The sequence below is a fragment of the Neofelis nebulosa genome, chromosome 3 (assembly GCF_028018385.1).
Source record: "Neofelis nebulosa isolate mNeoNeb1 chromosome 3, mNeoNeb1.pri, whole genome shotgun sequence".
Lineage (NCBI taxonomy): Eukaryota > Metazoa > Chordata > Mammalia > Carnivora > Felidae > Neofelis > Neofelis nebulosa.
The window spans coordinates 84,610,370-84,631,705 of record NC_080784.1 but is presented as its reverse complement, the minus strand read 5'-3'; the positions used below and the strand labels follow the sequence as shown (position 1 = coordinate 84,631,705).

The window sequence follows — 21,336 nt, the reverse complement described above, 5'->3', positions numbered from 1 at the left end:
GCAGGCTCCATGCTGTCAGGACAGAGCCCGATGTGTGGGGCTTGATCTCACAAGCTGTGAGATCATGACCTGAGCCAAAATTAAGAGTCGGATGCTTAACCAACTGAGCCACCAGGTGCCCTTGTTCCTCTTCATTTAATAATAACTTACAAAGTTATCTTTATTTTCCTTTGTCTAAATTCATCTGTTTTTATGTGTAATTTTCCCACGTGATCTTTTATTTACTTAATTATTTGCTGTGACTCGAGGACATATAAAGAAACACCGACCCTTCCTAACATTTTCTTGCATTTTAAACCACTCTGTTGGCACTGAGAAAAGGCAGTTTTTTTCCCACTTGGTACATTCTTTACAAGGTAAGAATCAGGGCAAGGAGAAAATATCCTATTGCTCTAGTAATTCCTGCAAAAGGTCAGCCTCAATAATGAAAGATGAAAAAGAAGTTTTGTAGTGTTTGTTCTTTTACAAATTCCTATCTGGAGAAAACATAATATATACATGATTTCCTGATAACTGCCTTTGGTGTCCAAAATTTGATATTGTTGCATGATAATCTGACATTGCTTCCTGTTTCTGAAGGAATGATTGGATGTGAAGCCAAACTGCTTGCTAAACCAGGAAACTGCTACTTCAAAATGCACAGGAAATCAGACTGCTTGAGCAGTTGTGCTGAGGCACAAGGCTAACTGTAAACTGTATAGGCTGCATGTCTTCCCACTGTTGTGGCTGTTTTTAAAAACCAGCTTCAAGGGGCGCCTGGGTGGCCCATGATCTCATGGTTTGTGAGTTTGAGCCCTGCATTGGGGTCTGTGCTGACAGCTCAGAGCCTGGAGCCTGCTTCAGATTCTGTGTCTCCCTCTCTCTTTGCCCCTCCCCCGCTCATGATATGTCTCTCTCTCTCTCTCTCTCTCTCTCTCATAAATATTGAAAAATAAAAAATTAAAAAAAAAAACAGCTTCAAATAAGTGAAAGGCCTAGTGTTAGTATAATACCACTAAAACTAATGAATAAGCATTACAGAGTTGACTGAATATAAAGGAGACATCTGTAACAATGAGAGCTGAGCAACAGAACTCTCCAAAATCTGGCGTGCTCCCTGTCCATTCCTGTAAGCATTCATACAGGTCCTGGATGAGGACCTGCTTAGGTAGTGATTGGTTAGGGGCCTGGTGAGATGAGAATCGGGTGGCAACATCCATAATTTGAAGAACATTCAATAAAAAGACTACTTCCTAAAATACTGAGTATAGTGAGAATATAAGGGCACATAAATGGGGTGGGCAAGGGCTAGTACCTATTCCTGAAGAGGACAGATGAGGGAATGTTACCAAACCCCCAGAAAGATGGCGATGTAGAAATAGCTGCCTTGTAGGAGTTGAGATCTCCAGTCAAGGGACATGTCCATCCATTGAAAACAGGGATGCAAGCCAGTCAGTCCCCTGCCCTCAGGCTCCTCTCTCTATTATCCACATTGGCCAAAGCTGACTGAAAGCCAGAGAACAAGGGTTGAAGCAGTCGTTCATAGTTCAGCCCTCCAGGTTCGGAGCATGATGGAACATGATGGAGGGTGGATCTGGAGCGGTAGATGGCAACTACTACAGATGCCATAAAAGATTTCTGTATTGATTGGGGTATCCCTCTCATCCCTATTGATACAGTGGAACTCATTTCTATGAAAAATCCTTGAATCTCAAAAATACTTAAGGTTGCCTCGTTAGTTCAAGCATGCAGAAAATGTACACTTCCTATTCATCCAACGTCTAGCTTAATGTTTTCAGTTATGGAGAACAAAATCTTCAAGAAGCAGCTTGTTCTGTTGTTAAACAGCTGTAATTATTAGGAAGGTTTTTCTTGCATTGAAACCTACCTTTCTGTAACTTATAGCGGTTGCCAGTTCTCTCTTTTGGAGCCATGCAGGAAAAGGCTACCCTCTTCCCATTTCTCTTTTATCCCCATTTAACTTTGTTGTTTAACAGTCATTTATTTATCAATCTTGTATTTATTGAATGTCTGCTCTGGGCCAAGACTTGTAGGTGCTGGATATTCAGTGGTGAACAAGACAAAACCTCCTGCATTCATGAAGCTTCTATTCTGGTGGGTAGAGACACACATTGAGCAAATATATAATGTGATGTCCAGCGGTGAAAAGTGCTGGAACTGTCAGCTGTTAGCCATCTTTCACAAGAGAAAACTCTGGTTGAGTTGGGGTCTAAATTCATTATGAGTCCGTTGTGTAATGCGGTTGCCAAAAAGCCTAATTCCATTTTAGGCTATGTACATAGAATGTCCAGCATTGGAGAGGTAGTGTTTCCTCCACTTTCTTCTTCTTTTTTTTTTTTCTTAAAGTTAATTTATTGTTTTGAGAGAGAGAAAGGGAGAGAGTACCTGCATGTGCAAGTGGGGGAGGGGCAGAGAGCGAGGGAGAGAGTGAATCCCAACCAGGCTCCGTGCTGTCAGCACAGAGCCTGACTCAGGGTTCTGTCCCAGGAACTGTGAGATCATGACCTAAGCCAAAATCTAGAGTCAGATGTTTAACCTACTGAGCTACCCAGGTGCCCTTCCTCTGCTTTCTTATTGTCCACCTGGACTTGGAGTATTGCATTTACGTTCTAGAGGGACATTGACAGACTGGGACTTGTTCAGATGTCCTCATTATAGCCTTTTAAATAGTTGAGGAAGGCCACAGAGTATTCTTTAGGCCAGACTTTCCCAGTTTTGTTAATGTGATATCATCTGTCTCTCATGTGATATCATCTGTCTACATTTGGCCTTCCTAATCTTTCTCAGATAATTAATTTACCCTTAAAATTCTGCTTCTAGAATTTAACTCCGTTCTCTATATGTGGATTTAACTTAGGTAATGCCTAATAAACTGTTTCTTCCCTTGATCTAGTTATTTAATTTTAGTAATGCAGCTGAGGATTGAATTTCCTGTTGTTGTTTTTTTAAACAGCTGTGTTACTTCTGACTCCCAACATTAAAGTACTGTTAAGCCAGGTTTCCAGCATTTCTGTTTGTACAATTTATGTTTATACTCAAATATAAGACATAATATCTATCTTTATTAAAATATCATCTCATCCCTGTCCATACAGTATTCTACATGGAGATTCTTTTGAATACTGTCTTTGTTTTAAATGTTTATTTATTATCGAGAGATAGAGACAGAGTATGAGCATGGGAGGGGGAGAGAGGGGGAGACGCAGAATCTGAAGCAGGCTCCAGGCTCCGAGCTGTCAAGCACAGAGCCTGACACGGGCTCGAACTCACAGGCCACGAGATCATGACCTGAGCTGAAGTCGGACGCTCAACCAACTGAACCACCCAGGCGCCCCTGAATATTGTCTTTAATCGAACTTTTGGTCCTCTGCAAAAGTATTAAGCATATTTCTCACACTTCATCTATGTGATTAATATAACTGTTTAATTAAAGAAAAACAGTGACACCAGATCATTCCTTCAGATTATAGCAGCTCAGTAATTAATATTCTCTTAGGATGGTGTTTCAGAGAACTGTGAACACCCTTAATTATGTCATCCATGTCATATTTCTCTCTTTGATCCAGACATTTTCAAGAAATGAAGATATATTCTGTTTACAGTATTTCTCTCTAATACCAGGCTTATCCAAAAGCATATTAAGATAATTGGACATGACATTGGAAATACAATGGGCTGTCGCTGCCCTGCCCATACCCAAGTCTTTATAATCTGTCTACTCGAAAACCCAAGGTAGAGTTTTGTTCGAGTTGATACCAAGCATCCATGTCTGTAATTTCCCCTTTTTGTATGTACCCTTTTCTTCTTTTCTGGAACTCTAGGGAACTTGCCAGTGCTGATTGTTTGGTTCCTGAAGATGAGATGAGGCTAAACTTTAGAAGTGGCCTTTGTTCCCTTTTTTAGGGAGGGCTACCATTTCCAGTTTTAAGTCTCTTCCTTGATCAAATCTATAACATGGAGGCAATACAGAAGCTAGATGATTCTACCCTCTCACTTTTCTGAGGGTTGTGTCATTTTCCCCAGGATTTTAAAAGAAAGTGGGAAGGAGAATGGATGTGTTGCTGTGGTTGCTGCTGCTGGCCATACCTGAGGTCCTTCTGGGCCCTCTCTAGCCTCCCTGAAGTGCTTTTACATTCAGCCCTAGGTATGTGTCTAGAGCATTAAGACATGTTTTTGGTTTGGTTTTTAATTTGTGAGCTCCTCTAAGACTACGGAATTTTTTTTAGAGGCTTCCTTATTTATGGGTTGGAAAAAAGACAGTATTGGCCATATTCTTCATGCTAGTGTTTTTGTTTTCCAAAGAGTTTGGTGTCCTGTTTTCTAGGATTTTCTAGATTTTAAATATAAAATGTTGACTCTACTCCAATGCCTAAGAGCACATACACCTTGCTGGCAGTGTGACTTTAAAGGAAAGAGTTCCTGAATGGAGCTGTGTCTTGCCTTGCACACAAGTGGCCGTGGACCTTGTAATTAAACAGGCCAGACCTGTAAAGTCAAGTGACTTTTAACTCCCGGTGTGCATTGACTGCAAGTACTAGAGATGTCTGTGCCTCTGCTGATTGGAAGATCATGTATTAGCTAAGTTTCAAGACCAGGAGCTGTTTAACAATTTTTCTTGCTTTTCACATACTGCAGAGAAAAGGCTAACTCCATCTGGTGCATGCTATTGTGGGAACTTTATATATTAGATTCGTAAACAGCATGTTCAAGTTTTCTAGATTTGGCACTTCCCTGAGTGTGTTCTGTGTCAGTTTTATATAAGGATCAAATTTCTTTCCTTTTGACCATCACTGAATTTTAGTTGACTAAAAAGAGCAGAAGTTGTACTTCTGTTTAGTACCTGCAGCTGTAACCAGGCTTGCGTGGCATCGTTGTCCCCTTGGGGTTGCTTCACAAGTGCTGCCGTGGCTGTCACACTTTAGTGAACGCTTAACCCTGTTTTACACCATTATTCTGGCATAACTCCTTCTCCAAAGTGTCTTGGTTTGGAAGAAAAACTATATGGTTCCTTTGGATACATCCCAGAATATCCTAGAAAGCACATGCTTCTCACCATGTCATCATTGCCCTGACCTCAGGCCCTTTCTTACTCACCTTTCCTTACAACAAGAGCCCAGAATGACTTGTAGGACCAGAAAACCCAAAGATCGATGGAATACTGTTTGTCTTCTTGAAGGGGCATTTGATTCCATACTTCCTTAGAAGGATAGAGATGATATTCATGGCAGAGGAGCAACTTGCATCGTTTGGGAGATTGCAAACACATTTTCTTAATGTAACCAAACTTTTTTTGCTGAATGGATCTATTTGAGAACTTGCCAATGATGCCTCCTTGGTAATGTCTGCTGTTTAAATGGAGGATCTTTTAAAGAACCATGAACTTTTGCAGGTCGCATTGCACCTTGCTCTGTCCAAATACTGACCACCCTTTTCATTTATCTGTCCCCTTCTCTGGATGAGAGCACCTGGAAGGCAGGGACCATACCTTATTCCTCTTGCCTCCAAGCACTGAGCATTCAGTAGATACGGCTGAGAGAAAGGGGAAGAAAGGGGCTGTGAATAAGCCCTATTGCTTTCTCCTTCCCTTTTAGAATTGAAGCAGCTGAGCTGCCTGTCTAGGAATATGAAAGGTAGTAAATATTTTAGGAAACGGCCTCTTCAATTTTCTAGATAGGGCACAGCACTTAGTTTCCCAGGGTTGTTACTCTGCCCCAGAGCTTCTCAACCTCTGCACTATTGACAGTGCTGGCCTGGATGCTTCTGTTGTAGGGCTGGCTGCCTGTGCATGGTAGGATGTCGAGTTAGCAGCACCCTTGCTCTCTACCCACTAGATGCCAGTAGCACATCCCACCCCCAGCTGATGACCAAAAATGTCTCTAAACATTGCCAAGCGACTAGGGGGCAAAATAAAGACCCACCCCACCCTTTTGAGAACTGCTGCTGTACCGGAGCTCCTGGCTGAGATAAATGCTGAGACAAAGAAACTAGCAAATAATGGAAGTTTGGAGTTGGAAGGGAACTTAGAAATCATGTCACATATTCCTCTGGTTCTCCTCATCCCCACCCCCATTCCAACACATACCACTGTTTTTTTACCTGAACAAACTATGACCCAGGGGAATTAGTGAATATAAAAAAGAAAAAATAGAAGTATTTGAAGTAATACTGAAATTGGACTGTAGGCTTTAGTTTGTTCACAGACCCTTGGAAAAAGAAGTGTCTCCTTGTAGGCAATTCAAAATAAGAAAACATAAGCTTATGATTCATATCACAGAAAAACCAAAGATTAGCACCACTAAAAAAGAATTAAAGATATACATTGAATACTTCTCAGATTAAAAAGAATAGAGCAACTCACTAGGATATGGCTAGATTTCTGGCACAGGCTTGTGAAGCTGTATGGGCTTCATATTAGACTATTTTAAGTGCACATATCTAAAAATAAACAGTGAAGAATATTTAAAGTAATAATAATTTGGCTTTTTCAAAATGACTTGCTTTTTACATCTAGATAATCATGATAATGGTCTACCTGATGAGATATTTCTACTGTAGGTTCTGTTTTATAAGGGTATTTTGTATCTTACTAAGAATTCTCACATAAAGGTAAGAACTCCAAATTAAATATTAGCTGCTTGTGATTATTTTAAGACTCCTCTCAATAACCAAGAGAATTTGGTTCTCACACTTTGTACCTTTTGATTACAAACAGCTTTAAACAGGTTTATGTTGTACTTCATCAAAGATTATAGAGGATCGGCAGACTGAGACGCTTTGGGACTGAAATTGGGCAATTCAGAGTTTCTCATGCATGTAAGCTGCCTTTTGTTTTGATCCCTATCATTCTGAGTCTGTATTTCTTAAGATTCTGCTGGAAGGACTGTCCTGAGTGAGGACACCAGAGAAAATAGCAGGGTACTGAGCCACTGGGGCCACACGATACCTGCTGTTTGAGGTAGGGTAAAATCCAGCTGGCAGACTTTTGTCAGAACTTTTCTGCTGAGAGTGTCCTATTTAGATTCAGATGGTTCTTTCTTGTTTTTGGTTGGGTTTAAGCACAATACAGTCATGAACTTATACACAGTTAATGTTTCTGAAAAATTGTAGGTAAGTCCATTTTTAATAAACTGGTTGAACTTGCCAATTTATCCTAATGTTCTTGTCCCCTGTTTCCATTAAAAGAACAGTGATTATAACCATGCTCTGATTTATTTCTTTATATAAGCTGGGGGTTTTTTTTGTTGTTTTTAATATTCTTAAACTGGGCACCTTGATTCTCAGTGAAAACACTTTGAATCATGCATGTTGGTGATTTCTTAAAAATTCATAACCAAAACCTACCATTCTGCTTTAGTACTTGAAATCCCTTGGCAGGGAGACATTTTTCTCAAAACACATCTTTTGAAGGACCTCACAAAGTTCATTATTTTGGCAAGAAGTCCTTTCTGAACTTTGAATCATTGTAATAGTATGCTATTTATGTAAAGAGTGGATTCCGACTTGAATAACTATAGAGTCCTGGCAGACGTGAACATGTCAGATGTCTTGGCACAGTTTGGGGCAGAAGGGGACTTTCCCACTTCTTTATGTAATCCACAATCATAATATGTGGGAGTTTTATGAAATTTCTTCCGTTATACTGAAATGCTTAGCTTTTCATACCATACATGCTGCTCAGTGAGAAAAGGCTCTGTGTATGTATGCATATATTTAAATGAAATGAAAAAGAAAAATGAAATCCAAGAAATTCCTTAAGTTTGCAGTGGTGATTATTTTTAGACTATGTTCATGTGTTAAAAGATCTCTTTTAAATCAGTTGATTGGAACTTGGAACAGAACTTCCCATAGAAACAATAGTATAGTATGTGTGCTGGTAAATTTTCCAGATGAGGCCTGACAGCTTATTTAACCCATCATATGCTAACATGCTTTGCACTACAAGGGACAGTGATATATAGCTTATCAAAACACTGTTGAATGGTATTCAAACTGCAACCTATTTCAGTGCTGGAAATTAAAATTGAAAATTTTTTAAATAAATAATAAATAAATGTTATTTCTATGAAAAGATGAGTCTGCCAGAAAGTAACTTAAAGAGACTTGGTGATGTGATAGATGAGCCCCAGACCAACCTAAAGATATAACATTTGCTAGTTTGGGCATCTTGGACAAGTAAATGAACCTCTCGAACCTCAGTTTCTTCAAATGTTGTCATTGTGAGGGTCGGAGCAAAAAGTGCACACGATGGCGATCTGTAATCTGTACAGCTCTTTACAAATATACAGTGTAAGTTCTGGTTCTTTCCTTGAAAGAAAATGAAAATGCTATGACCTGATCTTCCTTTTCCTTGGCATAGGTGTAGTGGTAGAACTCTTTATGCCTAACAATAATTAGTAAGGTCCCATTTAGCTCACAGACAAAATAAATACATATTATTTTGGCCCACTTGGAAGACAGTAACATTTGCTTTTTTGAGACTAATGAACTCCCACCATAACCTCTCTCTCTCTCTCTCCCTCCCTCCCTCCCCCTTTCCCTCCCCCCCCCCCCCCCCCCGCCCCCCCACAGACGGTTTTTTAGTCTCTAAATCTCTCCTGTTCTTTTCTTGTCAGAGTATCCCATTCTTAATCGCCTTCTCAAGTTTCACACCAGGGCATTCCAGGCTGGCCTTCCAGTGGCCTGGCCTCTCTCTGACCTGTACCTCTGGCCTCAAACCAGCACCACACTGCCCGAAGACCCTGTAGTTGGCCAGCTCTGACTGGGGCCCTCTTCTGCTTAGGGTCTCACTGGGTACCAACCAGAGGCCTTGCTGGGGGACCGTGGCCTTGCTATAGTACTGCTGGTGTGACAGGTCCAGTCTTGAACCCTGATGCCAGGAATAAGGCTAGAAGTGCTTGGGCCTAATCTCCCAGACCTAGGAGATTTTCTGGTAGAAGTGGTACCAGGAAAGGAAATGGGGACTCTGGCCATCACACAGCAAAGCTTTCCCATTCCCTGCCTGAGGGAGGATGGGCATGGGGATTACTTGCGTACTTGTAAGAGTCACATTAACACACCAGACAAAGAGGCGAATTGAAAGGGGGGCTGATTAAAGTATTATTTTGGGGGTCAAAGTTATAAATTTAAGATGCAACAAAATAATATTTAATACTAGAAGAAGTATTAGACATCAGGAAATGCAACGAATTCATTTTAGAGTAGAGGAATCTTAAGCTGGACAGGTTAACTGATTTCCAGGTCTGTCGTGCCTTCCAATCTTAAAGGCTTTCATGGGACATTTTTAAGACACTGACATCTGGTCCCCACTACGCCTCTGTTCTCTGTATGAGGTTGGCACTGATTTTGTACAGCTGTGTACTGGGACCGTAGGATTTGCCTAACAGTTTACAAAGATCAGAAGGGAATCAGAAATGGTATATCAGGCTACCCACCTCCTTCCCTTCCCCCACCACAGTGAGAATTAGTAATATTTATTAAGCAAGGCATTTTGTAGAGGTTGGAGAAACCAGAATCTTAGCAGAAATCAGAACTTACAATACCGTATTATCTTACATCATTAGAGGGAGCGAATTCTGGACCATGTGGCACTCACTGAATTAGATATTAGCGCTCTGGGTTCTAGTTTTATTTCTTCCATTGCTTCTCATTAAGACTTAGAAATGGTTTCGTTCTTGGACCATAAAATGAGATTCAGTTCTGAAGTTCTTGTATCTCATACCTTTTGTGAGTCACAGTCTCATGATACTTTCTTATTTTAGTCATCAGTCTCTTGAAACCTATTATTTGTTTCAAGAAATTTTTAGCCAGGATGTAGACACTAATTAAATTATATGCTGATGTGATAGGCAGCTTAACAATTTATTGAACCACAGGCTGGAAAAAGTCTGGGAATGTATAATGGTCCATAGCTTCAATTTTAAGGCAGAACTAGATCCCAAACCTATGCAAAATAATTTGGGTTGTTATATATACCTCATTAGCTTTATAAAATAGAATATACCTGCTTTTGAGTATTCACAGACTTAGAAAGTAAACTAGAGAATAATTATTATAAAATAATATTTTATAATATTATTTTACAAAGGGATTTGACCACAGAATTCTTTTCAGTAGTGAGTCCTTGTGCATGTAAAATATAACATGATTTGCAGAAGCTTAGTTTATGTGCATCAGAAATACATGGTTGTTTATATTTACGATGCATAGTTGTCTGCATAGTGCTGAGCATGTGCATGCCAAATGTGCTTTCTGGGAATTTTCTATGGTTTGAGAGGCTTTTTTGCTGTTACGTTGGAACTTTACACACCTTTCTTCCCTCACTCTTCGTGTTCCTCCCAGTCATTCAGGCAGCGTTTGTTTGTGAAGCAATTAGCTCAATATGGACAGCATCTCTGGTTGTCGGATGAATTGCCCAGTTAGGAGATGAACTTCTGCCTGGGGAGGTTGGATGCTTTCTGTAATGGCAGGAGCACGGACCGTGTACAAACAGGTTTAGGGTCACTAGCATTAAGCAAGATACTTAACCCTCAGAATCTCAGTTTTTCATTGGTAAAATGGGAATAATAATTATAGTAATAATAGTAATAATAATGTTGATACGACATCATAGATGAGAATGTTTATCTTTTCCGAAGGAGACACTCTGCCTTTCCCCTCCAATCCAGGGAGCAGCCGGAAAGCAGGAACAAAATAGTAGCCCTGGGAGTAATAGCTTCTAAGGCCAGCCTCAGGTTTAGGCAAGCAGGGCTGCTGGTACTAGCAGGATTCAGTGTGAAATCGATAGCCTAGTGTGTTGGTTAAACCCTTGGCCTTCAGAGCAGAGCCTGGGTTCTACTGGACTAGCTCTGTGATCTTGGAAAAGTCACTTATCTGTCACTTAAACTAAAGTGACTAAAAGTCACTTAACTGTCAAGATCAGTTTCTTGATCTGTAAACTGAGGATAATAGCACCTGTTTCATCATGTTGGGAGATCACGAGTGTTAATCTGTGTACAAGGCTCAGAACAGTTCCTGGCATATGATAAGTCTTTGTGTTTGCTTCCGTCTGTTGCAGTGAAATTCTTTTTTTGTTAGAGTTTAATGCAAACTTTAAAAACATTGCGTGGAATGACTACATGCTTTATAAAGATAACCGATATTTTCTATTGAGGAAGCTGTTCTTTCCGAACAGTGCTGGGCCAGGAGATACATTTGCTCTTAGAAGTCTGCATCAGCCTTTCATCTCTTCCTCTCTCCCTGCATGTCCACTCTGTACAGCTTTTGTTATTAATGTGGAGCAGTTGAAGTCACTGACTTGGGTGCAGGCCAGACCAGTGTTTCTGTGGGCATATATTACTTTCCTAGACTCTGGCGGGAGCAGGATGATGGAAGTCAGAGGTATGGGGAAGCTGTCGTTTTAGGCAGCCCACATAAAAGGTGTGTTTGCTGTCTTCGTCACATTGATGCTGATAGATCAGAATCTTATTTAGTGTATGTAATTTTTTTTTTTTTTGTCTTACCTTACAGTCTATCTCTTTGAGCTGTCATTTTGCTTGTTCTCTGCCTGGACAGACTAATGCTGTTTTGTTATGCGTCTCTCTCCATTGTTGTTTCATTGTTGAAAATCTTCTCTTCAGTTAACTAAATATTTATTTAAGGCAGGTAAAATTTCTCCATAAAGCTGTGTATTTGTATTTGTGTAGGATTTTATATATCCTATATAGGATATATATGACATTTGGGAATTATACAGTCTATATTGTCTTCTTTTTTTTCCTCTGTAAATAAAATAATCCTGTGGGGAAATATTTATTGAAATAGCAAGTGAAAGTGTGTTTCCCTCAGGAATAATGTAATTTGAGAACACATTTTTATTTTCAGCTCTGCTTTTGTGTTTGAGGCTGGGGAGACTTATGTTTTTGTTTTAGAAACGTGATGGAATTTTATCAGACATTTTCCTGAAACTCCCTCCCTTCACCTTTTCCTGAAATATTTCTTTCAAAGTCCTGGTTTCCTTTGTTCCGAGCCTCCATCGTTTAAAAAGTAAAGGAGTTTGGTTAGTTTAGGCCTTTTTGGTGATACCCTTGGCTTTACAAAAGAAGAGACTTTCTGAGAACAGCACTTGGAGGATCATATGACCATTAGAGTGAAACTTGGGGCAGTGATTTGTTAGCTTGAGCCGTTAAGATTTTTTTTTTTTCATTATCTACAAATAGGTTGCCCCAGATCCTGTTGTGCCTTGTGACTTGGGGTAGGAGATCCCTTCTCCAATCTTAGACTTTATTCTAACTTCTGTTTCCAACTTGTGGGGATTTTCTATGGTTTTAGTAACTCCCATTATGAAATAGAAACTGATTTCTAGTTGATTTTAGCTACCGCTGCATTGTGACGTGTGTATTTCTTTTTAATTTGACAGTTGTTTTCTCAGTTTGAAAACAGTAATTGTGAATTAGAATTCCTGGAAATATTATTCTTCCATAATGACATGTCACAGATGTTTCAGTGCTACACACACTCCTCACACCATTTTTAATGTCGATTTAGTGGAGCTGAAGCATGGAGAATAGCTGTGTGTTGTAATGAGTCTGGACCCTATCCCCAGTGGCTCTTTCTCCGTGTTATGGTTCTTCCTGAAATGTCCACTGTTGGAACATTGAGATTTGGTGTGTTTAGTATGAGTTTCCGAGATGTTTATATAGAGAGATTTGGACATAAAATAACTTGCACTATTCCCCAGACCACATTCTATATCCACTTACAGAACACAATGAAAGGAGAAGCCTGTGCCTTTAGTGTTGTGATATTCTTTATATAGTCCAGCTCTTTTAAAAATGTGTACTTTTATGTTACATTCTAGAAGATATTGAAAATGCTGAGAAGAAAATAAAAACCACTTGTAATTTTACCACTCAGAGAAAAACTGCTATTAAAATGTAGAGGTATTTACTTCCAGACTAATTTTCTATGTATATTTATATAGATCCATAGTCATTCTTTTATAAGAATGTCTACATACGTTTTTGAAAACTGCTTTTTTTTTTTTTTGGCATAGCAGTATATGTGAGAACATTTTCCAATCCCAAAATATTCTTTTAAAATAAGATTTTATTTTTTTATCTTTTAAAAATTAAAAAAAATATATTGATTGATTTGAGAGAGAGAGAGAGAGAGAGAGAACAAGCAGGGGAGGGGTAGACAGAGAGGCAGAGACAGAATCCCAAGCAGGTTCTGCACCATGCACAGAGTCTGATGCAGGGCTCAAACTCATGAACCTTGAGATCATGACCTGAGCCAATATTAAGAGTCAGATGCTTAATCGACTGCGCCACCCAGGTGCCCCTGAAAATATGATTTTAAATGGCTGTATAATTTCGCATCCATTTGGCTCTGGAAATACTTAAAAATGTGCCAAATTAAAAAGTCTGTTTTGAGGGTAAGGTTCTTACTTCCTATTTTTAAATAATTGGTTTAAAAAGTAACTGAGAACATGTTAATTTTTTTGCCTTTACTCACGATAGACTTATTTATTCTTCACTGCATTTCTGTAACAAAACATTTTCTTTTAACTACATAATCCTTAGTACGGTAACAATTAATTGTAATAATTAATTTTTAATTAGCCTTTTATAGCTGATTAAACATGTGAGGTTTTCAAAACTTATCCTATTAAAAATCACACTGTTTTGAAATAGCTCTTGCCTTCAAATTTGAAATAAGGTTAACATTTCTTGGAACTGAATTTTGGTTTCACCTACCATGAACAGTTGGTGCCATTGGCTATGCTTTAATTTTGGGGTGGATTTGACTTTCCTTGAGCCTCTAGGCTGTACAGAACAGGAAAGGCCATGTGGTCGGGGAAATGGAGCCAGATGGTCCCCAAATGAGTGCCAGGCCCCCAGCAGAGACGGATGCTACACCTGTCAGAGTAGGGTCAACGGCACATGTCGGTGGCATTTCTCACCCTTTCCTGGAGAGAAGAAAATCTTCCCCTCTGCTGGTATACTTTGAAACCACTATGCAGGCTCCGTTCAGCCTGGTATAGCAGGTGTCCAGGCAGTTAACTTCTAATGGGCAGTGGAGGAGGAGGTGGTGGCCTTAAGCCGGGACCAAGTTGGCAGCCCCCATGGCCGTCTCATCAAATCTGCACTCTGGCATTCTCAGAGTCTTTCAAAAGAATCTGGGTACATTATTAAACTTGTGTCATTTTGGTTTACTTGGCTCTTTAAGGGGAATAGTAATTAAACCAAATGGAGCTGTGAGTGGATCTTAGTGGTGCTTTTTGGTTTGGAAATTGAAACTTGCAGTCACAGAGCCATCTCTAAATATCACCCTAGAATTAACTACCGTGGCTTGTCCTTGACACAAGGGAGCTGATTTGTGGAAAAGTGTATGTTTGAGAGTCACGTCCCCAAGTTTGTATATCTGGGCAGCTACTTATGACTTTGGGTGTATTTCTTAATGCTGTCTGAACTTTGTCTATAAACATGATCATCATAATAATTGCTTTCAGGATAAATGAGAGCTTATGTTAGTGCATGCCACAGAATAAGCTTTCACTTAGTATTAGTTCCTGTGATGGTGGCAGATTCGTGTAGTCATCTGACCAGTGTGTGGGTTTGTGATTGATCATTCCATAGCCGTGCAACAAAGGCATTTCCCCTTCAGAATACAATCTCATATGCTGAGCTAAACCTGAAAATGCAAAGCTTTATAAAAAGATGAGCCAGAATATGGTGGCTTAATAGGCTAAGAGGTTTGGGGGGCTTTTTCCTTCTTATTCTGTCTTAGAATAGTCCAGATGGTCCGTACTGCTCCAGGACTAGTTAATGGTTCTTCACTAGATAGATTTCTGCCATCTTGTTTCTCTGCCATCCCAAGGATATTGCCCCATCTTCACAGTCAAAGATGACTCACCATGATCTCCTTTCAGCCCCAGAGAAGGGGGCTGATCTAGAAGTTGTACAGATCATTTTCACTTATATCCTGTTAGCCAGAACAGAGTCACATGACCACAGCTAGCTGTAAAGGAGGCTGGAAAACATCATCTTTAGCAAGTCAGCCTCCCCGTGAAAGCTTCTGTTATTGTAGAACAGGGGTCAGCAAACAATGACCTGAGTGTCAGATCAGCCAGCTACCTGTCATTGTAAATAAAATTGTGTTGGAACACAGCCACTCCCATCTGTTCATGAATTGTCTATTGCTGCTTTCACACTACAATGAAAGAGTTGAATAGTTGTGCCAGAGACCATATTGCCTGCACAGCCTAAGGAAGTTATTATCTAGCCCTTTATAGAAGAAGTTTGCTGGCTTACTATCGAAAAACAGTGTTACTGAATGATCTATCTCAGTTGCTAACTCAGAAAACAGGTAAGCCCTGGCACACTGCCCCAGCCAACTGCTCATTCTCTGGGGAATCCCGAAGGGGGTTGGGCAAATAGAAAGCATAGAATCTGGCTGGGCTTGTCAACACTGGCGAAGAAAATCGGATAAACGTTGCAAGAGAAGCCAGTAACTCATGAGTTGAGGGTTTGGAAAAGCAAAAAGAGAAATTTATTTTGGATGCCGGCAGATTCAAGCCTTAACAGTCAACCTCTCTGCCCATAAGATAGATACTTAGAGGTTTGTAGGGAAAGGTTCAGGGGGTATGTGTGAGAGAGCAGGCAGGGAGCACTGTGATCATGGGTGGGGGTCAGTATGTGTTCAGCTCATGATCATGGACAGAAAGGGATGTGTGGGTTGTTGTCTTCTAGGCATTACGTTGCTATCAGGGCTTTTCTGGACTGGTGGTTGGAATCTTCCACCAATTGTCAATGCCTCAGGAAAGTGTCATAAGAAATAGTTGGTGTCTATAGTTGAACAAGAGGGCTCTCTGACAAGAGAAATGAACATAAGAGGAGCAACTGGTAGTCTCTACCCACAGGAAGAGGCCTGGTAAGCAGGATGAGTCACTGCCTTAGAAATTCAGAGTCAGGACTTTCTGCTTACGAAGTCTAGTGACCCATAGAGCAGAGAGTTGGTATGCAACTGACTGTTGAAGAAGCACTATTTAAGGAAAGATTTCAGGAGCTAAGCATAAAGTGATCTGGTAGAAGTAGACGAGGAGGGTACAGAAGTGAACTTCCATCTTTAAAGTAGAGCATGATAGCCCTTTCCCCCACGCTTCCTGCAGACCTCTTCTCCATCTTGCATGTGGCTTTGCTGTATTTCCATGGCCAGGGCTGTAGGTCCAGTGTTCTTTCCCCACTGTCTTGTCACTGGTCTCCCGGCGCCTCAGCCTCTTCTATATCCTGCAAGGTAACCTTGTAAGTGTGGCTCTTAGGCTGCTCCCCTTTAAAGGATTTCCAGTAGATCCCATGACCTACTCAATAAAGGCCCAGTCCCTTGGGTTGTCTCTCCAGGTCTTCCCATACTTTGGCCCTAATCTTAATTTCCTGTCCTGCTTTTCTTCACAGCTTTCCACTATGGGCTATAGCCTCAGAGAAACACCTCACACCCACTCTGCACTTTGCTGTCTCTGCTGTCTTTGTGTACTTCCTCTGGTTGTCTCCTTAGCCTCACTCCATTGAAAGACTTTGGAGACCTAGAGACTGTGGCTCGCACCCAGTAGGCACATTTACAGCTGAAGCAGATGAGGGCACTGACTTCTTTCTGTTACCTCCCACGTTTCTATTTCCCTTTCTAGCTGGGCCCCCTTCTCCCAACCTTGGTTCCTCCTTGAATGCCTTGTTTCTATCTCTTGTGGTGCTCACTGCTTTTCTGTGTGGTGTTAAGAGTTACTCTGTGTGTATTTCTAGTTTTGCAGAGCCTGCAACATCTCTGTGGCCAGGTTCAGAACTCACTGCGCTGTGCAGTCTTCGCTTTCATCCGGGACAGGTTGGTCAGTGTCACGGTGATGCTGTTTATAGACAGTGCCGTCTGCAAATTTAGGTGCAAATGAAAACAGAGCTCTGACAATTGTGTTCAAAATGAGTGCCACTTAAGATCTTAAAAACCCAAAGCCATTTTTAACTAGTTTTTGGTGAAAGAACGCAGTATTTTTGAAGTGTTTTCTTAAGACCTGAAGGGGTATTTGAATGCAGTCATATTTGGAAGTTTTAAACAGTTCCTTGGAAAGCCAAGGCTTAGCCAAAATGAGACCATGCTTTTGTGAGGCATAAGGGAGGAGCATGTGGGCAGAATCCCTGAGTGCAGATGGGCCACCTGCAGCAAAGCCAAGTAGGCCACTCCTGGTGCAGGATTGGGGCATTTTTTCAGCTGCGCTGCCAGGGACATACCTTACCACAGAGAAGACCCCTCTAAAATCACGCCTGTAATACTCACAGAAAGTAGTATTTTCACAGCTTCGTCTTTCCACAGTGGGTAATCAAAAGAGCTTTTATTTTTATAGGAATGATTGGCACTATGGAGTGCCAACTCTCTTTTCTTCCTTGGTCTTTTTCACCCAGCCTAGAATGAGGAGGCCCATCTAAATCACGAAACACTTGCTTATGCCGGCCAAGAACTCATACTGTTCGCTCATCTCCTGTTAATTAAAACCTAGTGAGGCTGGCGCCAGGGTTGGGAAGCAGATGGATAAGGATGAATTTTCAGTGTGTATTCGGACCTTGTGAAGGATTGGAAGGAAGGATACGACCTAGACAAAGTGGCAGGGCTTCCCCTGTAAGCCCAGGAGCTGATCCTGGAGGCATAAATACACAGTGCACACAGCCCCTCTGACAGAGGCAGGAAAAGGCACAAAGAAGGGTTTTCTTTTCTTAGAGTCTCTGCATTTTGCAATTATTAGAATGTAAGGCAATTTATTCTGGAATTTTCACACAAGCTTGAGTTAGGGTAAAAAATCATTACCATTACAAGAAAGTCACAGCTTTACCTCTGTCTCGTAGCACTCTGCTTTTACTTACTGTTCTGTGTCCGTGTCTGATACAGACTCAACAGTGTTCAGTACATATTTATTGAATGAATAAATAAATGGACTCTGGCACTTAATTGTAAGAGCTTTCTGGAAGATTAAATGGATTGTTAAAAAAAATGGTTTTTTTAAGGCGTGAAATATAAAGACAAAGTCCCCCTTGTCCCTTCACCCTGTCAGACCTCTCTAATACATAGATTTCTGGCAAATCTTCTGGTTTGAGTTCAAAAAGTTTGGAAGAAGTGAAGGTTGAAGGTGTGTGGCCTCATATTACTGAAAGGAAACCCCAGTGTTGTGTAAGTGTTTCATGGGCCCTTTCATAACAAACACAATATTAAACACAGCCAAAAAAAGTTTGTTTTGAATTAATCCTGTGTCTTAACAGCATTGAACTGAGGTGTACAGACTTAGGCTTTGCGTGTAACATGATAGAGTTTTGGAAATGGAGTAAAAAGTTTCAACCAGAAGTTTCAACTTGGCCTGCCGTCTGATTCCTTTGAAGTTTCGGGGTTTTATACAAATTTAGATCTTTAGCATAGTAAATTAAAGGCATTTATGAACAAGCCAAAAATAATTTTTATTCCTCCTTTTTGAGCTCATAATGTTTCTGCTCTAGGTATATGAGAGATAACACGGAAGAAAAATCTCAGAGTGAGATACTTGCACAGTGATCATTAGTAGTTTCCTTTTAAGGAACACTGTAGTGTGGTTGGGCATCTGAACTTTGCATCATACAGATCTGCAGTTGACCACTGCACCATCCTTCCTATTCTTTTCCCTTGGAAAAGCACTCACCCTTCAAGTCTATTTCTTCAGCTGGGAAATGGGAATAATAACAGTACTTTCCTCAGAGGCGTGTTAATGAGATAATTCACGTAAAGCACTTAGAACAGAGCTACATACAGTGTTTGCATCAATTATGAGAAAGCCTGTGCTGCTGGAACAAAGAGCCCCAAACTATAATGAATTAAAGGAGATAGGACTTTATTTATTGGTCACGTAACAAAGTAAGCCTTCCAGGCTTTGCGAAACAGTCATGCCCCTTGTGGAAGTTCAGGGAGCCAGGTTTCTTCTGCCTTGTTACTCCCCCCTCAACATTGCAGAATCCATCTATGTGGTTAAGGCAAGGTCATGGGCATGTCTGTGTCCTAGATTGAAGTTGGGGTGGGGGGAGATTGTGAAGACATCGTGTTCAGTGCCCTTAGACCCACACCCTGAACTGGTACACATCCCTGCCAGTCACTCCACTGGGGAGAATTATGTCACCTGGCCACATGTGGCTACTAGGGAGCCTAAGTGTCACTGCTAGCTGGGACAGCCCTGTACCCAGTTTCAACTCATTCACTGTGAAAGGATAGAAGAGCAGATTTGGGTGAGCAGCTCGGAGTTTGCTAACATTGTTTATTTAGTAAAAAACATTTTAAGTAAGCGTTTAAATATCCTTGTTCTAGGGGAATCAAAGACCTGCTGCAGCTGAATTTTTTGCCCCGTAAGATGCTAGTTTTTTGGGGGGAAGGGGTCTTTCAAGTATTGAACCTCGAATTCAGGTAAGCCTAGGGGTAGAAAGGGTGGATACTGAGGCTGAGGGGTGGGATTGTGGTAAAGAGGAGTGAATGCTGATTTAACTGTGCTCCTCCTTCCTCCAGCCAGCCACTACTGGAAAGGCCTGATCTGTAAATTCAACTTAAGCCTTTATCCAACCTGGCAAGGACAAAGTACACCAGCTTCTAAAGAAACTTTTTATAGGAGCAAGGTGATTATTTCAAAGCAGACAAAAGAAGGCAGGTTCATAGGGAGAACCTCCATCTTTGATTTTTCTCTTTAAAAGTTCTCCTTTGTACTGTGTTAAGAAACAATTACATAAATAATTCATTGAAATTATCTCTCAGTTGTCACAGTTGTCAAAGAAAAAGCAAAGGTGAAAGACACAAGTTTTTTGCATTTAGAAGAAAATGCTTCGGGTAAAAATTAACTATAAAGTAAGCAACTTTTCTCAGCAGAAGAAATGTACAGACTTAAAAAAATTTTTTTTTTAATGTTTATTTTTTGAGAGAGCATGAGGGAGGGGCAGAGAAAGAGGGAGACACAGAATCCAAAGCAGGCTCCAGGCTCTGAGCTGTCAGCACAGAGCCCGATGTGGGGCTCGAACCCATGAACCGTGAGATCATGACCTGAGCCAAAGTCAGACACTCAACTAACTGAGGCACCCAGGCAGCCCAGAAATGTACAGATTTTTAAGGACAGCCGAATTGGGAGTAAAGATGTAGTGTTACAGCAAATATTTTTAAATTCTTATAAAAATGACTTCTCCAGTCATTTTATTTGTGTGTGTTTAGCAATTGCTAAGAAACGATTAGAAGGAATGAAATCATGTCCTGAGTTGCTCTATAGTATATATATATTTTTTTTATCTGCATTTTTAGGCTTGGCAGGTAACTTGCACTGGACTCTTGTGTGTAAGTAATGCTCATATGTTTGATAACCCGCCATCTTAAAGAGCAGGCATCTGTTTTTGTTTTTGTAAGTAACCCATTGCCTAATTGCTAAAAATAGTTGCAGTCATTTTAAACAGATGGTCCCAAGCTGATAGGAAAGACAGAAGTGAATCTGTTTTTCAGTTTTTATTTTCCCTCCACCAAAATGGCAAAAATAATTAACAGTAGTCCCTGAACCAAGGTTTATCTAGATGTTTACCTCTAAGGAGTTAGGTTTCCTAAGAGGTGGGATTTGTAGATTTATCTGGTTTGGTAGAGTCAAAGCCAAAATAAAGTGCATAAGTTCCTACTTTCTGATTGCATTTATCAAAATGAACACTGCATTGTTGAAATAGAGCTTTTGCTTTTTAAAAGAAAATTAAGCTGTGGTAAAATATATGGAGGCTAAAAAATTTTAGAAAATTTTGAAATCATAAGACAGTGCTAAGTGGTGATAACATGTTAATGTGAGTAGAGGCTCCTGGTTGGCTCAGTCAGTTAAGAGTCCGACTTCAGCTCGGGTCACCATTTCACAGTTCATGGATTCGAACCCCACATTGGGTTCTGTGCTGTCAGTGCAGAATCCACTTCAGATCCTCTCTCTCCCTCTCTCTCTCTCCCTCCCTCCCTCCCTCCCTCCCTCTCTCCCCCTCTCTCCCTCTCTCCCCCTCCCTTCCTCTCTCCCTCTCTCTCCCCCTGCCCCCCTCATGTGCTCACGCAAGTGCTCTCTTTCAAAAACAAACATTAAAAAAAATATATGTGAGTAGGACCTTGCCAGAGGACCTGAAGGAATACCGACTGAAGAAATTCATATTCTTACGGATTTCCAAATTCTTCAGGGGTTTTGAGCTAATAGCCAATTAGCTACTCTTCTTTAGTTTCTGACATGGAAGATCGTGAATATTTTGATAATGCAACGATGAATTAGTATTTAGGAGGGACTTTGAAAAAGACATTTCTTTCATACGCAGATGT

General features: G+C 40.6%; 1 protein-coding gene across 7 annotated transcripts in view; it reads left to right on the top strand.

Annotated features, from left to right (window-relative positions):
* Positions 1 to 21,336, top strand: part of GAB1 (GRB2 associated binding protein 1) — a 123,884-nt gene that overhangs the window by 33,109 nt on the left and 69,439 nt on the right. Inside the window, exon 2 of one of the 7 annotated variants that reach the window (XM_058721282.1) lies at positions 6,713 to 6,813. The exons of the other annotated variants lie outside the window; for them this stretch is intronic. Coding sequence (XP_058577265.1) covers positions 6,808 to 6,813 — 6 coding nt within the window. The 5' untranslated portion in view covers positions 6,713 to 6,807. The remainder of the gene's footprint in view (positions 1 to 6,712; positions 6,814 to 21,336) is intronic. 7 annotated transcript variants of the gene reach the window in all.